Source organism: Apodemus sylvaticus, chromosome X, assembly GCF_947179515.1.
Source record: "Apodemus sylvaticus chromosome X, mApoSyl1.1, whole genome shotgun sequence".
Lineage (NCBI taxonomy): Eukaryota > Metazoa > Chordata > Mammalia > Rodentia > Muridae > Apodemus > Apodemus sylvaticus.
This window is the reverse complement of record NC_067495.1, coordinates 148,838,808-148,859,300: the sequence shown is the minus strand read 5'-3', so window position 1 is coordinate 148,859,300 and position 20,493 is coordinate 148,838,808. Positions and strand designations below refer to the sequence as shown.

The 20,493-nt window shown below is 37.4% G+C and overlaps 1 protein-coding gene across 1 annotated transcript in view; it reads left to right on the top strand.

Annotated features, from left to right (window-relative positions):
- Gabra3 (gamma-aminobutyric acid type A receptor subunit alpha3) overlaps window positions 1–20,493 on the top strand; it is a 158,555-nt gene that overhangs the window by 3,309 nt on the left and 134,753 nt on the right. The window contains exon 2 of the mRNA XM_052170752.1: window positions 10,387–10,508. Within this exon, the coding sequence (XP_052026712.1) occupies window positions 10,387–10,508 (122 nt within the window). The remainder of the gene's footprint in view (window positions 1–10,386; window positions 10,509–20,493) is intronic.

Genomic DNA, 20,493 nt, shown 5'->3' with positions numbered 1-20,493 from the left:
ATGCTTTGTATACAGGAGACTAGTAAAGATGACTCTGGATATTAAGTTTGGCATTCTTTATATATTTTAGAAATAATGAACTAACTCAACTTAAAATATGTCATGCATATACTTAAAAGAGCTATTGTTTGCTTTTGTTTGTTACCACATCCTCTTAATTATACATTTGAAGAAATCTATTTGCTGTATTATATTATGCTTTATTGTAGCAAGTCTCCCAAGCAGAATATTCTAGCAGCTTTGACAGTCAACAATGGCCTATTGAATACTATTTCATTTAAATCACATGTTAATTCTCAGTGTTTGGTGTTCACAATCCAGACTGTGGGTTTTATACCAGAAGACTGTAATACAGAAACACTGCCTAAGAATTTATATTTGATCAAATATTCCAGGTCATTCTAGTGTAAGGAACTTTGATAAATACTTTGGAAAGACAGTTAATATTTGCTAGGAATACCAGATCCTGGAGCTTTAGTAGGGGGGTTGTTGAAAAACCCATATACAACATCTAGTTTAATTTTTCTTTCTTTCTTCTTCTTTTTCTTCTTTTTGTTTTTGTTTTTCTGAGACAGGGCTTCTCTGTATAGCTCTGGCTATCCTGGAACTCACTCTGTAGACCAGGCTGGCCTTGACTTCTAAAATCCATCTGCCTCTGACTCCCAAGTGCTGGGATTAAAGGCATGCACCACCACTGCCTAGCAAGTTTAATTTTTCATTTTATATTCAAATTGACTGAGTTCAAGAAATAAATTATTTCCCCAAGACCTTGTAGCAAGTTAATAGAAAAGTCAGGTCTAGAACATAGTTTTCATAGAAAACAGTTTTCTGATATTTTGTTTTGTAGAAATTTTTTTCTGAGATAAAAATCTTTCATCTTTGAAGGAAGCTTGTTACAAAATAAGCTATCCAAAGGAGGTAAAACAAGAGGGTGTTATAAAGACAGGTGCAACCTTATATCTTTCATGGAAGTTCATTAAGGCCAGGAAGTTTAATAACTTAATAGCTTCAGGACATCCCTGAATCTGACTTGATTCACTAGGCTCTACCCTTCCTTAATATAAGTAAGCTGTAAAGACTGCTAAGAGACACCTTCAGACAACAGAGATGTCTGGTAAAAGCAGAGACTAGCTCAACTTGCTGGAAGAGGCTCAGACCAAATAGTTGAGTTGCTTGTAGGTTAAATAGTGTTCTCCAAGTTTTTGAACTGTTTTCCTTGTTGGGATGGCTTTTGGTGATGCCAATGTCTTTAAGTCATTTTTGCTCTTATAAGTAACTCACATTAAAATCATTAGTTCACCAAGTTGGACTTAGGTGGTATCCATGTTTTGTTCTGTTTAACCATCACAAAAGTATGCTTTTCTAGGTAAAAATGATTGACTATCAGTAGTTTACTAATGGTTCAACAGGGATATTCCCAGCTAGTGAATACCCAATGAATATTATATTGAGGTTTTATAGTTTGTTGAGTTAGTCTAGCTCTCAAATGAGGCACTTCATTGGAGACTATTTGAAGAAGTGAATTTGAAAGGTAATCCACTGTGGTGTAGGTGTAAGGAAGCCACAAGGAATACATGAAGAACTCAAAATAGATGACAGATCATGTAATGAATACTATCTTCTGAAACATGGAGATCTTTAGTTAAGCAAAAGAAGGACCTGAGGAGATCTGAGAGCCCAGCAATTGTGAACCAAAATTTTACCTTTTTTTATGTGGCCTTTAGCCATGGTGGACAAACTAAGTTAAAATTCAGAAGACCAAGGAGACTTATAGTTAACAATGACAGAATTCTGGAAAGAGAATAAGTGAAAACTGTATCTGGAACTGTATATAGTGGTGCATGACTGTAACCTCAGCACTTGGGAGATAGGAGTAGGAGGATTAGAAGTTGTATACATGACCTAAGTTATATGAAACTCTGCCTCAAAAATTGTATGAAAAATATGGGGGAGTAGGCCTCATACTTACATGATTCAATGTGCATTAGAAGCTGTGATCTAGAGACTACATGTAATACTTATATTGGCACAGTTTTTCTGCCTCAAGATAGTACGGTAGTGATTATGGTGATATCTGACATTTTAAATTGAAGAGAAGATGGTGGGAAGTTTATTATTTCTTATTATATAACATAACCAGATTTAGTGTCATTGTAGCAAAGATGTAAGGGTATTGGCCTTGAAATTTATATTATCATGGCTTGAGAGCAATCTCAGTTTTTAAGAGTATATATTTCTGTCACAGAGGACCTGAGTTCAGTTCTCAGCATCAACATACAGAGGCAAGTTTAGGGATTGTTGGGGTTTTTTGTAGCATGGGAACTTAGAAAGGATGTTACAGTCATTAGAGAACAGCCTTTACAACTATTGGGGAAGCCTGGGGCCAGGACCTGACCAGTGGAACTCCTTCAGAGCAAGGCTTAACAGGAGGAGCTCCTCAGGTTGGGGTCTTGGGCAGATTTTCCCTTTGTAAACTTTGTATGCTGTGAAATTTTGTAAATCCTCAAGGTACATAAGTGTCTAGGTCCCCAATTGAGGAGCTCCAGTGGCCAGGCCCTTACCCCAGATTTCCCTAAGAGTCCTAAAGCTTGCTTTCTCATGTTTTTAATGTCTTTTCCCAGCCCAGAGGCAAGAGTGTCCCTACAAGAAGAAAGTACCATCAATCCCCAAGCTTGCCCCAAGATCAGGCCTGTTGCAGGCCCTTGTGGCTCCAACTTTCTGCCCTAGTGGCCTGGCTGGCCATGCATTGGCAAGCAATGGAAGACCCAATTTTATCTTGCAGAGATTCTGACTCTGAACTTCACAATCTCTCCACCCAGCTTGCTAGGTTTCCACTGGCAGGTCAGCCCTATGATTCAAATCCTCCATGGCCTTTGTGGTGCACATCTGGCAAAGCCATGCTTTGCAGCAGTTCCTTTCTCTCTTGAACCAAGACAAACTCCCCCTCCCTCCACCCCGTGAAGGAAAACACAATACAAACTTAGTTCAGAAACAATGGTAACAGTTCCATCCATTTGCCTAAAAAATTCATGAATTCCATTGTTTTTAATTACTGAGTAGTACTCCATTGTGTATATAAACCACATTTTCTGTATTCATTCCTCCATTGAGGGATATCTAGGTTCTTTCCAGCTTCTGGCTATTATAAATAAGGCTGCTATGAACATAGTGGAACATGTGTCCTTATTGCATGCTGGGGAATTCTCTGGGTATATGCCCAGGAGTGGTATAGCAGGGTCCTCCGGAAGTGTCATGTCCAGTTTTCTTAGGAACCGCCAGACTGATTTCCAGAGTGGTTGTACCATCTTACAATCCCACCAGCAGTGAAGGAGTGTTCCTCTTTCTCCACATCCTTGCCAACACCTGCTGTCTCCTGAGTTTTTAATCTTAGCCATTCTGACTGATGTGAGGTGAAATCTCAGGGTTATTTTGATCTGCTTTCCCTAATGGCTAATGATGTTGAACATTTCTTAAGGTGCTTCTCGGCCATCCGAATTTCTTCAGGCAAAAATTCTTTGTTTAGGTCTGTACCCCATTTTTAATAGGGTTATTTGGTTTCCTGGGGTCTAACTTCTTGAGTTCTTTGTATATATTGGATATTAGCCCTCTATCTGATGTAGGGTTGGTGAAGATCTTTTCCCAATTTGTTGGTTGCTGTTTTGTCCTTTTGATGGTGTCCTTTGCCTTACAGAAACTTTGTAATTTTATGAGATCCCATTTGTCAATTCTTGATCTTAGAGCATAAGCTATTGGTGTTCTGTTCAGGAATATCATCCTAAGCGAGGTAACACAATCACAAAAGAATACACATGGAATTCAATCATTGATAAGTGGATATTAATTAGCCCTGAAGCTCTGAACACTGAAGATACAATTAGCATATCAAATGATTCCCATGAAGAAGGAAGAAGAGGGCCCTAATCCTGGAAAGGCTTGATCCAGCATTGTAGGGGAGTACCAGGACAGAGAAAAGGGAGGGGGAAAGATAGGAGAATGGATGGAGAGAAGAGGACTTATGGGACATATGGGGGGGGGGGGACTGGGAAAGGGGAAAGCTTTTAGAATGTAAACAAAGAATATAGAAAATAAAAAAAAAGAAACAATGGTAACTCAATCTCTGGGTACAACAACTAAAACCTTATCTTGTAAGCCTTATTAAAGTCTGATTCCTTGGAATAACAATATGAACCAACCAGTACTCCCAGAGCTCCCAGGGTGTAAACTACTAACTAAAGAGTACACATGGAGGGACTCATGGCTCCAGCTGCATATGTAGCAGAGGATGGCCTTGTTGGACATCAATGAGGGGAGAGGCTCTTGGTCCTGTGAAGGTTCAATGCCCCAATGTAGGGGAAAACCACCAGGACAGGGAAGCAGGAGTGGGTGGGTTGGTGAGCAGGGACCGTGGGGATGGAGTAGGGTATTTTCAGAGGGAAACCATGAAAGGGGACAACATTTGAAACGTAAATAAAGAAAATATTTAATAAAAAAGAGAGAATGAAAAAAAAAACTGATTCCCCCAGTGGCAAATCCTTGTGGATCCGCCATGATACTGGGAAACTCTAGCATCTATATCTCACCTCTCTGCTGTCTCATTCTGAAAGACCTAACTCTCTCCTGCTTCCTCTCTTTCTCCAACCAAACCAGAAGTCCTGCCTATTCGCCCAGTGACTCCTTTATTCATTAGGAGATTGGTTCAAAAGAACAGCACCAGGACTATCCACAACAAGGCCACATAATCCTTCCAATCCCAGGCCACCCTGGAAACATTCTCTCTCCCTCCCTCCCTCCCTCTCTCCTTCCCTTCCTCCCTCCCCCCCCTCTCTCTCTCTCACACACACACACACACACACACACACACACACACACACACACACACACGAAGCCCCTCATTCTATCCAGTTTTCTACTGCTTTTCTCTGCAGTAGAGGCAGCTACCTTCTGGGTTTTTCCCTCCTAAAATCTCTTGTGTGTGTTGGGCAGTATGACTTTATGGTATTCCTTGGTTCCAGACTGCTGGGATACCTTTCCTGAGTTGCTTCTGTGCCTCAAGAGGTCAGGCACTGCCTCAAGGACTCCAAGCTATTGTCAGGTAGTGGTCTACAGCAGGGGCAGGGTTTACAAGGAGTCTGTGAGCTTGGCAAGTATAGCCATCCTGTTGCTTGAATTGGCATCATGTTTATTTTAAGCTTAAAATTTCTATATATGAAACACTAATCTAAGTGCTTTCTATGTGATCACTTGTATGTAATATAAAAAAATGTAAGTTTGATGATCTTGGTGTCCTGTTTTACAGATAACATATAAAACAAAGAGAGGTTAAGTGATGTGTCAAAGTTAACTAAAGAGTTACAGAGCTCAGACGGAAACCCACAGAGTCTGTTGATGGTGTCCATTCTAATAATCATGACAAACTTTAACTGATAAACAGTTATATTTCAAATCTGACTACTTACTGTCTTAGCCAAAAGCCTGGATAGATTGTGCATTCTTCTTATAGCACCTAGAGATCTAGGAAATGCCATTGATCATTTTCACTTTGTGATGCTGTGACTTCTTGTTGCATAATGTCAGTTTTAGTGGTGTCATTTAGTGGTTTTTATTGTTTGATTAATGTGATGACTTTCAGGAATCTGCGGTGTGAGGATTTCAGCATTTAGCATCTACTGAGAAACTTTAGTGTCCAGATTATTGCTTTAGTCAGAGTTGTAGGTATCAGATAAATAGCATATTGTTGTAGGCTTGATAATACTCCTAACATTGTAGCTTTTTAATATAAAATTTGTTTCATAGAAACAGTATTATAAATTATTTATAGACTGGCTTATTAACTTCCTCTTATCCAAACATTGCCTCATATATTGTTAAAATAATTCAGATAATATGAGAAAGGGCCTTGGAAAATTATGTAGCCCCTCATGGCAGTGTTTTAAAGTAAGTAAACCCTGACTTTCTTGTAAACTTTTTGAGTCATTTGGAGTTAAACTCTTTTGTGTCTGTTACTTTGTTGTTTCCCCATCTATGACAGTGTATTTCAACTGGGGAGTTGAGCAACCCTTTTATAGGGGTCATGTAAGACCATCAGAACATAAATATTTACATTACAATTCATAGCAGTAGCAAAACTACAGTTACAAAGTAGCAACGAAATAAATTTATGGTTGAGGTTACCACAACATGAGGAACTATATTGAAGGGTTGCAGCTTTAGGAAGACTGAGAACCACTGGTCTATAACATGGAGTAATTAAGTTGTCCAAGTGCTTTGGACAATCCTGGATATGCAACTTGAACACTTTCTGAATCTTAAAACACAAATCGGAATTCAGTTGAAATTCCCACATTTCTAGAGTTCAAAAATAAGGAAAAAAAGTATAGCAGTTTTCTGTGTATTTCAAAGTAATGGAAAGTAAGATAATTTAAATGATAGTGAACCTAAATCATAACAGCAAATTTATATGAGGTATTGTCTTAGTCAGGGTTTCTATTCCTGGACAAACATCATGACCAAGAAGCAAGTTGGGGAGGAAAAGGTTTATTCAGCTTACAGTTCTGCATTGCTGTTCATCACCAAAGGAAGTCAGGACTGGAACTCAAGCAGATCAGGAAGCAGGAACTATTGCAGAGGCCATGGAGGGAGATTATTTGCTGGCTTGCTTCCCCTGGCCTGCTGTCTTAGAACCCAAGAGCACCAGCCCAGGGATAGCACCACCCACAAGGGGCCCTCCCCCCTTGATCACTAATTGAGAAAATGCCACACAGCTGGATCTCCTGGAGACACTTCCCCAGTTGAAGCTCCTTTCTCTCTGGTAACTCCAGCCTGTGTCATGTTGACACACAAAACCAGCCAATACAGGTATCATACTTTTCAGCTGGATTCTTGTTTATTTACTTTCAAGTTGACTCGTGAAACTGTTTAATAATGAATTTGTATTTATTTTTGTCAGTTTGTATTTTGTGCAGTGATTCTTTGAGATCCCTAAGAAAGCATGAAGTACCTCGTTTTTATTTTAAATAAATTTGGAAAAACAAGTTCATCTGAACAGGTGGGGCACATATTTAGTGGGTATGTCTCAAGCAGAGAATTTTCTAGTTTACCAGTCCATGTAAGCTATTTGTGAAAAGAACAGCTGTCTCCTTGAGATAGATCATGTGCTACTTTTGGTCTCCATGAAAATAATTCTCAATGAAACAATTTCAGAGCAAAATGATTTATTTTGTCTCAGAGATTCAAAGATTTTGGTCTGCAGTCACTTGGCAGAGAGAGAGAGAGAGAGAGAGAGAGAGAGAGAGAGAGAGAGAGAGAGAGAGAGAGAGAGAGAGAGAGAGGTGATGGAGAGTCAGAGAAATAGAGTGAGACAGAGAATACACACACACACACACACACACACACACATACACCCTTCAAGGGGATACTCCTAGTGAACTGTTTCCTCCAGTAGACTGCTTCCTAATAATCTTTAATGCAAACTATTGATTTAGTTATTAAAGTTATGTCCCTCGCAGTAAAACCATGTCTCAATATAACCATTAGCTGAGATCCAAACCTTCAAATTAAGAGCCTTTTGGGAGGCTACTTTATATCAGAACTACAATAGATTATATAGACATGCCCTAGCCAAATCCCATTCTTTATTCATTAAATACCTTCTGGAAAGACAGTACAATGTGTGCAATTTTATTGTAGGTGTTTTTTGATTACTATGTGAGTGTATAATGAGTATTATTATGGTTGAAACTTTGTTTGACTTCCCACTTCTGGGAATCGGTGATCTTGGAGAAGAAAAACCTTAACGATACTAAGAAATGAAATAAATTGATCTGGCCATAATTTCTGATCCACAACTGAAGTAGTAGAATCCACAACTGTACACATATCTCCAGAATATATTATATAATATTTTGAATGTCAGGCTAAGGATCTAGAATTCTATTTCATAAGTCTGCAAGATTTATGGAAACCTTGAGTGCAGTAGAGAGAGATGATCTGCCGAGCATTTTAGATTTCTTTTTTAAATATTCTATTTTTCTTTTAGTAGATATGCAAAATTTAAATTGCCATTCTTTTAATGAAGTGCATTTCTTTTCTCCATGGGTTGTTGTATGAACTGCATCAGCAACTCTGCAGCTGTGCTTCTCTGGCTTTTCCTGAACATAAACACACTGGGATCTTTGATGAGGTTGAACTAATGCTGGTAGTACTGATATCCTGTACTTAATCTGTATGTGGTCCATGAACTTTTTCTCATAGTCTGAAAGTACATATCTTTAAAGGTTTCTCATTTCATTATTAGACTTTTAAAAAAATTTATTTATTTTTGTTCTTTAATCCTTGGGGTAGAAATTAAGAAACAGTCCTCACTTGCAAATTGATTTTCTTATTCCCTCCCAAAGATTTCCATGGTAGGGAATAATAATTTTACATGCAGTTGACATGCCAACATGGATGAGGGACATTTCACAAGGTCGCACTCACAGGTGAAGAGCTGTAGAAAATATCTGATGAGATAGGGAGAATCAATCTTCTTCAGGGACAAGTCCCATAATAGGTTATCGTGTTCCAAATTTTTACATTTAAACATAAGCACATTTAAGCAATACTAAATGGACTTAGAAGAATATATGTATAAGTACATATATTCATTATATACAACATAATAAAGATTTGAGAGGACATGGGAGGAGTTGAAAGGAGAAAGAGAGTGTAAATGATTTAAATACAGTGCTCATATATGAAATTCTCAAAATAAACTAATTTTAAATAGAAACAAACCATCTATATCAAATTGTGGTAATAGAACTGACACTTCAAATATTTGATTTTAATTTTCTGAAAATGCTACCAATGTATTTTTAGGATTAAATACATTACTAAATTTGCTTGACTCACAGATGGTGCATTGGCAGACTTATTTTTATTCTTTATGGAAAACTATCATTATCTTATTTGATCTAACCAACAGTGATACGCATGAATAACAATGGCTATATCTGTGGGATCCATCTCATCACTTTAATACATGCATAGTTTTATGCAGTTTCTTTCTTTTATTGGTACTAATATCTTAAAACATTTCCTTGGTAAATTAAAAGCAAAAGGAATTATGTGATTTCAATCATGATGTACTATTTTCCTATAGTACCTTTGGATAAGCAAAAGCTACAACATTACATCCTACTTTAGTTATCGAAGAGAAGGTTCTGATCAGCATTCTACTACAACCCAGCATTTGATTCTTTAAGCAAGAGAAAAATGTATCAGTAACCAAGTAAAATCATAGAAAAATTTACTGAGAATATTTTTGGCTTGTACTTAGTATTAACTTTTTATTAGTTCTTTGAGAATCCTGATCAAATGTAAAATCATAGAGAAATCTACTATGAATGTTTTGAAGCTGTACTTAGCATTTTTTTTAAAGTTCAGTGAGAATCTTGGACAGTTTGTCTTAATTTTACCCAGTTCCTACTCCAATTCCTCCCAGATCCAATCCTTTTTTTTTCTGTATGTATTTAATCTTATATCCTCCCCCTTCCTTTTTTTTTTTTTATTTTTGGAACCTTCAAATGAATCTGTACTGTCCATTTATTTATGAATATGTGGCTTTCCCTGGAGCATCATGGACCTATAAGGGGCGACATTCTGGAAGAAAATTGATTTTCCCTTTCCCAATAGTCACCAACTGACAATAGTTCCTCAGATAGGGGCAGGTTTAAGTATTACACCTTGCTTGGAAAGGTGTCCTGGAAGTCAGGAGCCAAGAAATACTACAAGGATGCCACATTGCACAACAAACCTCAAGTGAAATATTTATTTGGAGGGGAAAAACCTGGAAGGGTGGCTGCCTGTGTTCTTGTTAGAAGTAGCAGAGAACTGGGAAGTACATGGGGCTTGTATAGGGTTTCTTGGGTAGGGGTGCTTTTCAGGGTCATCTGGGATTGGAAGTTTGATGTCCTGATCTTCAGGCAAGTTTAGCCCTTGTAGCTCTAGTATTTTCTAAACTCCTACTGGTTGCTCTGTCTTTATATGATGGCAACTGAGGGTAGTTCAAGGTTTTGCCTGACTTCTGTGATCATGTGTCTCTGGACTATGTCTGCCACTTATTATTTCTAGTAGCACTGTATCTAGGATTTCTGTGTTTGTCTGTTGCTGAGATGAGTCTGAAACATGTACCTGGCAAATTTCATGCAAGTGTAGAAGGAAGAGTTCAGGTTTTGAGTACTGTTCTTTTCCTACACAGGGAATTATTGTAGCAAATAAGAATTGTTACTCTGTGGGTCAAGATGTACAGCTATTAAATTTGCCTGGTCTACTTAATAAAATCTTCTAGAATTGAAATGTTTAGTCGTGTAATTATTTCCTATTAAGAACTCTCATTTTCCTTTGCAGACTCTCTCCTAAGCATGCCCCAGATATTCCTGATGATAGCACAGATAACATTACTATCTTCACTAGAATCTTGGATCGGCTTCTGGATGGCTATGATAATCGGCTGCGACCTGGACTTGGAGGTCAGTTACTCTGCTAAGATATTGCCCCTTAAAAACATAATAATGTGCCTTTTGTTGATGGAGGGACTTAGTCTATGGTTGAGTTTCTTCCAACTGAGCATCAGGATTTTATTCTGATCCTTTACTTCAGCAAATGACCTGTCATCTGTTTTTGGAGAATTTCATTAAGCAAGACAAATATATTATGCTATGGACTATCTTGAATGGAAAGTATAAAGGTGTATGTTTTTAATTCTCCCCAATTTGATAATCACTTATTCTGTACTCTTTTATTGCTAACGGCTTTATTAAATATTTCCACAGAACAAAAAAAACTTTTATAAATAATGCGTGTATAACTTAATCTAACCTAATTTGCATTCCATATTAAAATTTTCTAATTATAATCAAAATGTTCCTCACAACAATCTATCTTGATTTGGATTTACATCCAGGCTTGAACATCATCATTCTTCTTCAACATATAATCTGGTAATAATCTTTTATGATGTTACTAGGGTGTTCCTTATTTGTTTTTGGAAATAAAAACACAAGAACTAATTGCATCTTTCCTGGAGAATTATTAAAGAAAGAGACATTGTGTGTGTGTGTGTGTGTGTGGTATATGGAATATGTGTATATGTGTGTATGTATGTATGTATGTATGTATGTAAGTATGCATGTATGCATGTATGCATGCATGTATATATGTATATATGTACATATGTATATATGCATGCATGTATACATGCATTATATGTATATATGTATGTACACATGTATGCATATATGTCTATATGTATGTACACATATGTATATATGCACATATGTATATATATGTAAGTATGCATATATGTATATATGTATGTATGTGTATATGTTTATATGTATATATGCATTATATATGTATGTATATATGTATATGTATGTGGTGTATGCATGCATGTATGCATGTGTATATATGTGATATGTGCATGTTTGTACGTATGTGTGTGTTTTTGATTTTTAAGGTTGATGACTATGATGTTATACACCCTAGAATTATCATTTTAGGTTATATTTAATAGTTAATGTATGGTACAGGGCACTGAGACTATTCTGATTACATTTTGCAACTTGTATCCAATAGTTTTAACAAGTATAAACTACCTTGCATAAATGATGATGGTGAATTCCATTATTCCTGTACATTTTCCAGAGGGTATTTTAAAGGCATTTCCATTCCTTTATCTAATCACTTGTATAATTTTTCTTATCTTACCTGATGAATTTAAAAATAATATTATTCATTTTGGAAAATAATTTTGATTCCAATTTGATATATTTTTCTACTGTAAATCATTTTGGTTTGGCGTCAGTGTTGTGTTGATATGTTCCTCCATATTTTAAACAATTTTTTAAATAGAAGCCATTCATTTTAGATTTATCTTGTGTATTGTCTGGTCCAGCCACTTTTCCAGAATAGATCTTTTGTGAGGAGTTATGTTTAGAATCTAGGTGTTCTTTTTGCTGTATTAGTGCCTTTGCTTCTGTTTGTTTCAGTGAGCAGAGATTAGAAAATTGTAAACACACATGTATGCGTGCACACATGTGTGTATAAACATGCCAAATATGTACCTGTATATAGTTATAGATACGTTTACACACAATATATACAAATATGTGCCTAAGTATAGACATGTATATATATATATATATATATATATATATATATATATATGTAGTGTATGGCGTTTATATTCATAATACTACTTTAAGCTCAGTATAGTAGTTTTCATTGTTATGTTTACTCAGCCTTTCAATACAAAGCCATTTTTGAAATTATTATACCCCTACTATTATAATACACATTTGCTAAATAGATTGAAAGATATATTTGTGGGGTTTTGTTATTTGTTTTTAGAATAAGTCTATATGAGAGTTGTGGGATACAAATAAAGCCCTGAGGTAGGACAGTACTGGAAGAAGAAACCTACCACACATTAATGTATTTATCCTTGATTGGTGATTATGGGAAAGAACAGAGTATGTCACAGATTAGTGCATAGAGTCAGAAAGGTTGGTTGTAGGGGGAAGAATCCTGCTTTTTATCTTGTTCTTTTGGAGTTGAACAAAGAAGATAGTAGTATAAAGAGGAGCAAGGAGTTAATGAAGTGGTGGAAGGAGATAACATATAAGACAGAAGGTCCCCAGACCTTCAAACACATATTATGTAATGTATTCTCCCACTCCCAAATTTATAATTGTCTGTTAAAAAATAAATGTCAAAATATGAAATGAGGCTGTTACTAAATTAAAATTATAGGGAATTGATTTATCTTCTCATCTTACACATCAACCGAGAAGTGATTAAATGCATTGAGTAATGTTCTTCAGAAACTGAACAAAGGTACCATGCTCAAATGATCATTAAACTGGGGGGATACAAAAAAAAATGAGCTTCACTTGGGAGTCTCCCAACAAAAAAAGCCCAGGACCACATGGTTTTAGTACAGAATTCTAGCAGACCTTCAAGAAAGACCTGACACCAGTACTCTTCAAACTATTCCACAAAATAGAAACAGAAGGAATACTACCTAATACATTCTATGAAGCCACAATTAGGCTGATAACAAAGCCAAACAAGTCCCTACAAAGAAAGAAAACTTCAGACTAATTTCCCTTATGAATATTGATGCAAAACTACTCAATAAAATTCTTGCCAAACAAATCCAAGTATACATCAAAACAATCATTCCCCACGATCAAGTTGGTTTCATCTCAGGGATGCAGGGATGATCCAATATATGGAAATCCATCAATGTTATCCACTGCATAAACAAACTCAAAGAAAAAATGGTCATTTCATTAGATGCTAAGAAATCATTTGACAAAATTTAGTATCCCTTCAATGTTAAAAGTCTTGGAAAGATCAGGAATTCAAGGTCCATACCTAAACACAGTAAAAGCAATATGCAGTAAATCTGTAGCCAACATCAAATTAAGTGGAGAGAAACTTGAAGCAATCCCATTAAAATTGGGGACCAGACAACGCTGCTCTCTCTCTCCCTATGTATTCAATATCACACTTGAAGTTCTAGCTAGAGCAATTAGACAACAAAAGCAGGTCAGATTTATACAAATTGGAAAGGAATCAGTCAAACTATCATTTGCAGATGGTAGGATAGTATGCTTAAGCGACCCAAAAATTCCACCAGAGAACTCCCAAAGTGGAAAGATATAAAATTAAATCAAATCTGTAGCCTTCTTATACTCAATGCATAAATAGGCTGAGAAAGACATTAGGGAAATGATACCCTTCAAAACAGTCACAAAAAATATAAAGTATCTTGGTGTGATTCTAAACGAACAAGTGAAAGATCTGTATGACATGAACTTCAAGTCTCTGAAGAAAAAAATTGAAGAAGACCTCAGAAGATGGAAAGATCTCCCATGTTCATGGATTGGCAGGATTAATATAGTAAAAATGGCCATCTTGCCAAAAGCAATCTACAAAGTCAATGCAATCCCCAGCAAAATTCCAACTCAAGTCTTCATAGAGTTAGAAAGAGCAATTCTCAAATTCACCTGGAATAACAAAAAACCCAGGATAGCTAAAACTATTTTCAACAATAAAAGAATTTCTGGGGGACTACTACCCCTGACCTCAAGTAGTACTACAGAGCAATAGTGATAAAAACTGCATGGTATTGGTACAGTGACAGGCAGGTAGATCAATGGAACAGAATTGAAGACCCAGAAATGAACCCACACATCTATGGTCACTTGATCTTTGACAAAGGATTTAAAACTATTCAGTGGAAATAAGAGCCTTTTCAACAAATGGTTCTGGTTCAACTGGTGGTTAGCATGCAGAAGAATGCAAATCAACCCAGTCATATCTCCTTGTACAAAGCTCATGTCCAAGTGGATCAAGGACCTCCACATCAAACCAGATACACTGAAACTAGTAGAAAAGAAAGTGGGGGAAGAGCTGCTAGCACATGGGCACAGGGGAAATTTTCCTGAAGAAAACACCAATAGCTTATGCTCTAAGATCAAGAATTAACAAATGAAAAAAAAAAAAAAGAATTAACAAATGTTTGTTACTGAATGCCCTAAGGGCTGGTTCTCTAGAAAGCATCAGAAGATGGGGTCTTCCCTGTGGCAGAACTGGCAGGAGTCTACCACAGCAGAATGAATGGGCAGGCAGCAGACAGAAGAGGAAGTGTGAGAATGAATGGAAAGGGAGTAGTATTCTGGAGGGAGGGCAGGGTTTTGGTTGTTGCTGGGTAGTGAGTCCCAGTGGCTCTGGGTTTCCAGAGGTGTGTGTGTGTGTGGGGGGGGTCCCATAAAACTCCAAAGCTTCTGTAAGGTAAAGGACACTGTCCATAGGACAAAATGGCAACCAACAGATTTGGAAAATATCTTTACCAATCCTATATCTGATAGAGGGATAATATCCAATATATACAAAGAACTCAAGAAGTTAGACTACAGAGAGCCAAATAACCCCATTAAAAAAAAGGGTACAGAGCTAAACAAAGAATTCTCAACTGAGTAATAGTAGATGGCTGAGAAGCACCTAAAGAAATGCTCAACATCCTTAATTATCAGGAAAATGCAAATCAAAAAAACCCTGAGATTCCACCTCACACCAGTCAGAATGGCTAAGATCAAAGTTTCAGGTGACAGCACATGCTGGTGAGGATGTGGAGAAAGAGGAACACTCCTCCATTGCTGGGGGGATTGCAAACTGGTACAATCACTCTGGAAATCAATCTGGCGGTTCCTCAGAAAATTGAACACAGTACTGCCCGAGGACCCAGCTATTCCACTCCTGGGCATATACTCAGAAGATGCTTCAAGAGGTAATAAGGATACATGCTCCACTATGTTCATAGCAGTCATACTTATAATAGCCAGAAGCTGGAAAGGACCCTGATGTCCCTCAACATATGAATGGATACAAGAATTGTGGTACATTTACAGATTGGAATAATACTCAGCTATTAAAAACAATGAATACATGAAATTATTATGCAAATTAATGGAACTAGAAAATATCATCCTGAGTGAGGTAACCCAATCACAAAAGAACACAAACAGTATGCACTCACTGATAAGTGGATATCAGCCTAGATTCTTGGAAAATCCAAGAGACAATTCACAGACCACATGATGCTCAAGAAGAAGGAAGACCAAAGTATGGATTCTTTGGTCCTTCTTACATTGGGAACAAACTACCCATGGTAGGAGATACAGAGACAAAGTCTGGAGCAGAGACTGAAGGAAAGACCATCAGGGAATGCCCCACCTGGGGTTCCAGCCCATATATAGTTACTAAACCCAGACACTATTGTGGATGCCAACAAGCACTGCTGACAGAAGCCTGATTTAGCTGTCTTTTGAGAGGTTCTGTGAGTGCCTGACAAATACAGAGGAGAATGCTCTTAGCCAACCATTGGACTGAGCACAGGGTCCACAATTGTGGAGCTAGAGAAAGGACTGAAGGAGCTGAAGGGGTTTGCAACCCCATAGGAGGAACAACAATATGAACCCACCATTACCCCCAGAACTCCCAGGGACTAAACCACCAACAAAAGAGTACATATGGAGGGACAGAGGATGGCCTTGTTGGACATCAAAGGGAGGAGAGGCCCTTGATCTTAAGAAGGCTCAGTATTCTGCCAGTATAGCAGAATGCCAGGACAGGGAAGCAAGAGTGGGTGTGTTGGTGAGCAGGGGGAGGGGAGATGGTATAGGTGTTTTTTTTTGTTTTTTGTTTTTTTGTTTTTTTGTTTTTTTTGAGAGGAAACTGGGAAAGGGAACAACATTTGAAATGTAAATAAAGAAAATATCTAAATAATAAAAATAATAATAATAAAAAGAAAAGAAGCTAAAATCAATACTTCAAGCCTTTACCTTCAGTAGGTATAAAACTCCAATAATGAATCATTAATTATTACCAAATAATGAAAATATACAAAGTAGAATAAAGTTTAAATTTTTTCAATTCTTTGAGTATTTTTGTACAGTATCTTTTGATCATATTTACTTTCCTTGTTAAACTCCTTGATCCATTTCCCTTTCAGACCCACGCAACTTTGTGTCTGTTAGTCCTATGAACACCACTTCTAACTTGTGTATCCATATATTCTTGGAAGTGTGGCCTTCTACTCGAGTTTGGTCAACTTACCAGGGCTACATCCTTAAGCAAACTTAACCTGTGCCTCTTCAAGCAACCATCAAAACTTCTCAGTTATGGGTGGAGTTAATACCCAGCTCCCCTGTCTGTGCAGGGATTTATTTGGTTTGATCTTACACAGGTCTTGTGCATGCTGTCCCAACCACTATGAATTTATGTGTGCTGCGCATGCTGTCCCAACCACTATGAATTTATGTGTGCTGCTGTCCTGTTGTCTAGAAGATACTGTTTCATGCACCATATCTGTCTCTTATAATTTTTATCTTCCCTCTTCCACAGTGATTCCTGAATCACAGGAAGAGGCGATATATAGATGTTCTATTTAGGGATGAACAGTCTGGACTCTGCCTCTCTCTGTTAATTACCATTTACTGCAAATAGCAGATTCTCTGAGGGGGTTAATGGATACATTAATTTATGAGTATAATGATAAATCATTATTAGTTGGTTTAATTCTATAGCTAATTAGCAGAATAATGCTAGCAGTTCCTTTCCTAGGGACTGTGTCCTGTCTTCCTGTATGTTCTTTGCCCAATAAGGATTTCAGTTCTGTAACTCATCTTGTACAGTGGGACTTAAAAATCCAAGCAGACATTATTGCTTTCTTCCAGGACATGCACACCACTATTTTACAGTGGGCATGTCTTTTCTTTCTTTTTTTTAATTTTCAAATTAGATATTTTCTTTATTTACATTCGTTTTTTTTTCATTCGATATATTTTTTATTTACATTTCAAATGATTTCCCCTTTTCTGGTCTGCCACTCCCCGAAAGTCACATCAGCCCCCTTCCTTCCCCCTATTCTCCCACCCACCCCTTCCCACTTCCCTGTTCTGGTTTTGCCTTATACTGCTACACTGAGTCTTTTCAGAACCAGCGGCCACTCCTCCGTTCTTCTTGTACCTCATTTGATGTGTGGATTATGCTTTGGGTATTACAGTTTTCCAGGCTAATATCCACTTATTAGTGAGTGCATACCATGATTGATCTTTTGAGAATGGGTTACCTCACTTAGTATGATGGTCTCCAGCTCCATCCATTTGTCTAAGAATTTCATGAATTCATTGTTTCTAATATCTGAATAGTACCCCATTGTATAAATATACCACATTTTTTGAATCCATTCTTCTGTTGATGGATACCTGGGTTCTTTCCAGCTTCTGGCTATTATAAATAGGGCTGCTATGAACATAGTGGAGCATATATCCTTATTACATGCTGGAGAATCCTCTGGGTATATGCCCAGGAGTGGTATAGCAGGATCTTTCGGAAGTGACATGCCCAGTTTTCTGAGGAACTGCCAGACTGATTTCCAGAGTTGTTATACCAATTTGCAACCCCAAGAGCAGTGGAGGAGTGTTTCTCTTTCTCCACATCCTTGCCAACACCTGCTGTCTCCTGAGTTTTTAATCTTAGCCATTCTGACTGGTGTAATGTGAAATCTCAGAGTTGTTTTGATTTGCATTTCCCTGATGACTAGTGAAGTTGAGCATTTTTTAAGATGTTTCTCTGCCATCCGAAGTTCTTCAGGTGAGAATTCTTTGTTTAACTTTGTACCCCATTTTTTAATAGGGTTATTAGGTTTTCTGGGGTCTAACTTCTTGAGTTCTTTGTATATATTGAATATTAGCCCTCTATCTGATGTAGGGTTGGTGAAGATCTTTTTCCAATTTGTTGGTTGCTGATTTGTCCTTTTGATGGTGTCCTTTGCTTTACAGAATCTTTGTAATTTTATGAGGTCTCATTTGTCAATTCTTGATCTTAGAGCATATACTATTGGTGTTTTGTTCAGGAACTTTCCCCCTGTACCGATGTCCTCAAGGGTCTTCCCCAGTTTCTTTTCTATTAGCTTCAGAGTGTCTGGCTTTATGTGGAGGTCCTTGATCCATTTGGAGTTGAGCTTAGTACAAGGAGACAAGGATGGATCAATTAGCATTCTTCTACATGCTGACCTCCAGTTGAACCAGCACCATTAGTTGAAAAGGCTATCTTTTTTCCATTGGATGTTTTCAGCCCCTTTGTTGAGGATCAAGTGGCCATAGGTGTATGGGTTCATTTCTGGATCTTCAATCCTGTTCCATTGATCTGCCTGCTTGTCACTGTACCAAATACCATGCAGTTTTTAACACTATTGCTCTGTAGTATTGCTTGAGGTCAGGGATACTGATTCCCCCAGAATTTCTTTTGTTGTTGAGAATAGTTTTAGCTATCCTGGCTTTTTTGTTATTCCAGATGAATTTGAGCATTGCTCTTTCTAACTCTATGAAGAATTGAGTTGGGATTTTGATGGGTATTGCGTTGAATCTGTAGATTGCTTTTGGCAAAATGGCCATTTTAACTATATTAATCCTGCTGATCCATGAGCATGGGAGGTTTTCCCATTTTTTGAGGTCTTCTTCCATTTCCTTCTTCAGAGTCCTAAAGTTCTTGTCATACAGATCTTTCACATGTTTGGTAAGAGTCACCCCAAGGTACTTTATACTGTTTGTGGCTATTGTGAAGGGTGTCAGTTCCCTAATTTCTTTCTCGGCCTGCTTATCCTTTGAGTATAGGAAGGCTACTGATTTGCTTGAGTTGATTTTATAACATGCCACTTTGCTGAAGTTGTTTATCTGCTGTAGGAGTTCTCTAGTGGAGTTTTTTGGGTCACTTAGGTAGACTATCATATCATCTGCAAATAATGATAGTTTGACTTCTTCCTTTCCAATTTGTATCCCTCTGACCTCTTTATGTTGTCTAATTGCCCGAGCTAGTACCTCAAGTACAATATTGAAAAGATAAGGAGAAAGGGGGCAGCCCCGTCTAGTCCCTGATTTTAGTGGGATTGCTTTAAGTTTCTCTCCATTTAGTTTGATGCTGGCTATTGGTTTGCTGTATATTGCTTTTACTATGTTCAGGTATGGGCCTTGAATTCCTGTTCTTTCCAAGACTTTAATCATGAAAGGATGCTGAATTTTGTCAAATGCTTTTTCAGCATCCAATGAAATGACCATGTGGTTTTTTCTTTGAGTTTGTTTATGTAGTGGATTGCATTGATGGATTTCTGTATATTGAACCAACCCTGCATGCCTGGAATAAAGCCTACTTGATCATGGTGGATGATCATTTTAATGTCTTCTTGGATTAGATTGGCAAGAATTTTATTGAGTATTTTTGCATCGATGTTCATAAGGGAAATTGGTCTGAAGTTTCCTTTCTTTGTTGGATCTTTGTGTGGTTTTGGTATCAGCGTAATTGTGGCTTCATAGAAGGAATTGGGTAGTGTTCCTTCTATTTCTATTGTGTGGAATAGTTTGAAGAGTATTGGTGTTAGGTCTTCTTTGAAGGTCTGATAGAATTCTGCACTAAAACCATCTGGTCCTGTGCTTATTTTGGTTGGAAGGCTTTCTATGACCCCTTTTATTTCTTTAGGGGTTATGGGACTGTATAGATGATCTATTTGGTCCTGATTTAATTTTGGTATTTGGTATCTGTCCAGGAAATTGTCCATTTCCTCCAGATTCTCCAGTTATGTTGAGTATAGGCTTTGGTAGTAGGATCTGATGATTTTTTTGAATTTCCTCAGTTTCTGTTGTATCTCCATTTCCATTTCTAATTTTGTTAATTTGGATACTTTCTCTTGGGCATGTCTTTTCTAGGCCAGTCATTTTCGTAGCTTTCCGAGTTCATAGGTGGGTATGATTCTGGGTACTCATTCTCTATAGTAGTGTGCATAACACCTAACAGCACTCTGAAAGCTAGCCAGTAGCGATGAAGCTACTAGTTGAGTACCAGCTAGATTTATTTTCTGTGTTCTACGATTCAAGTATATGGTGTCTT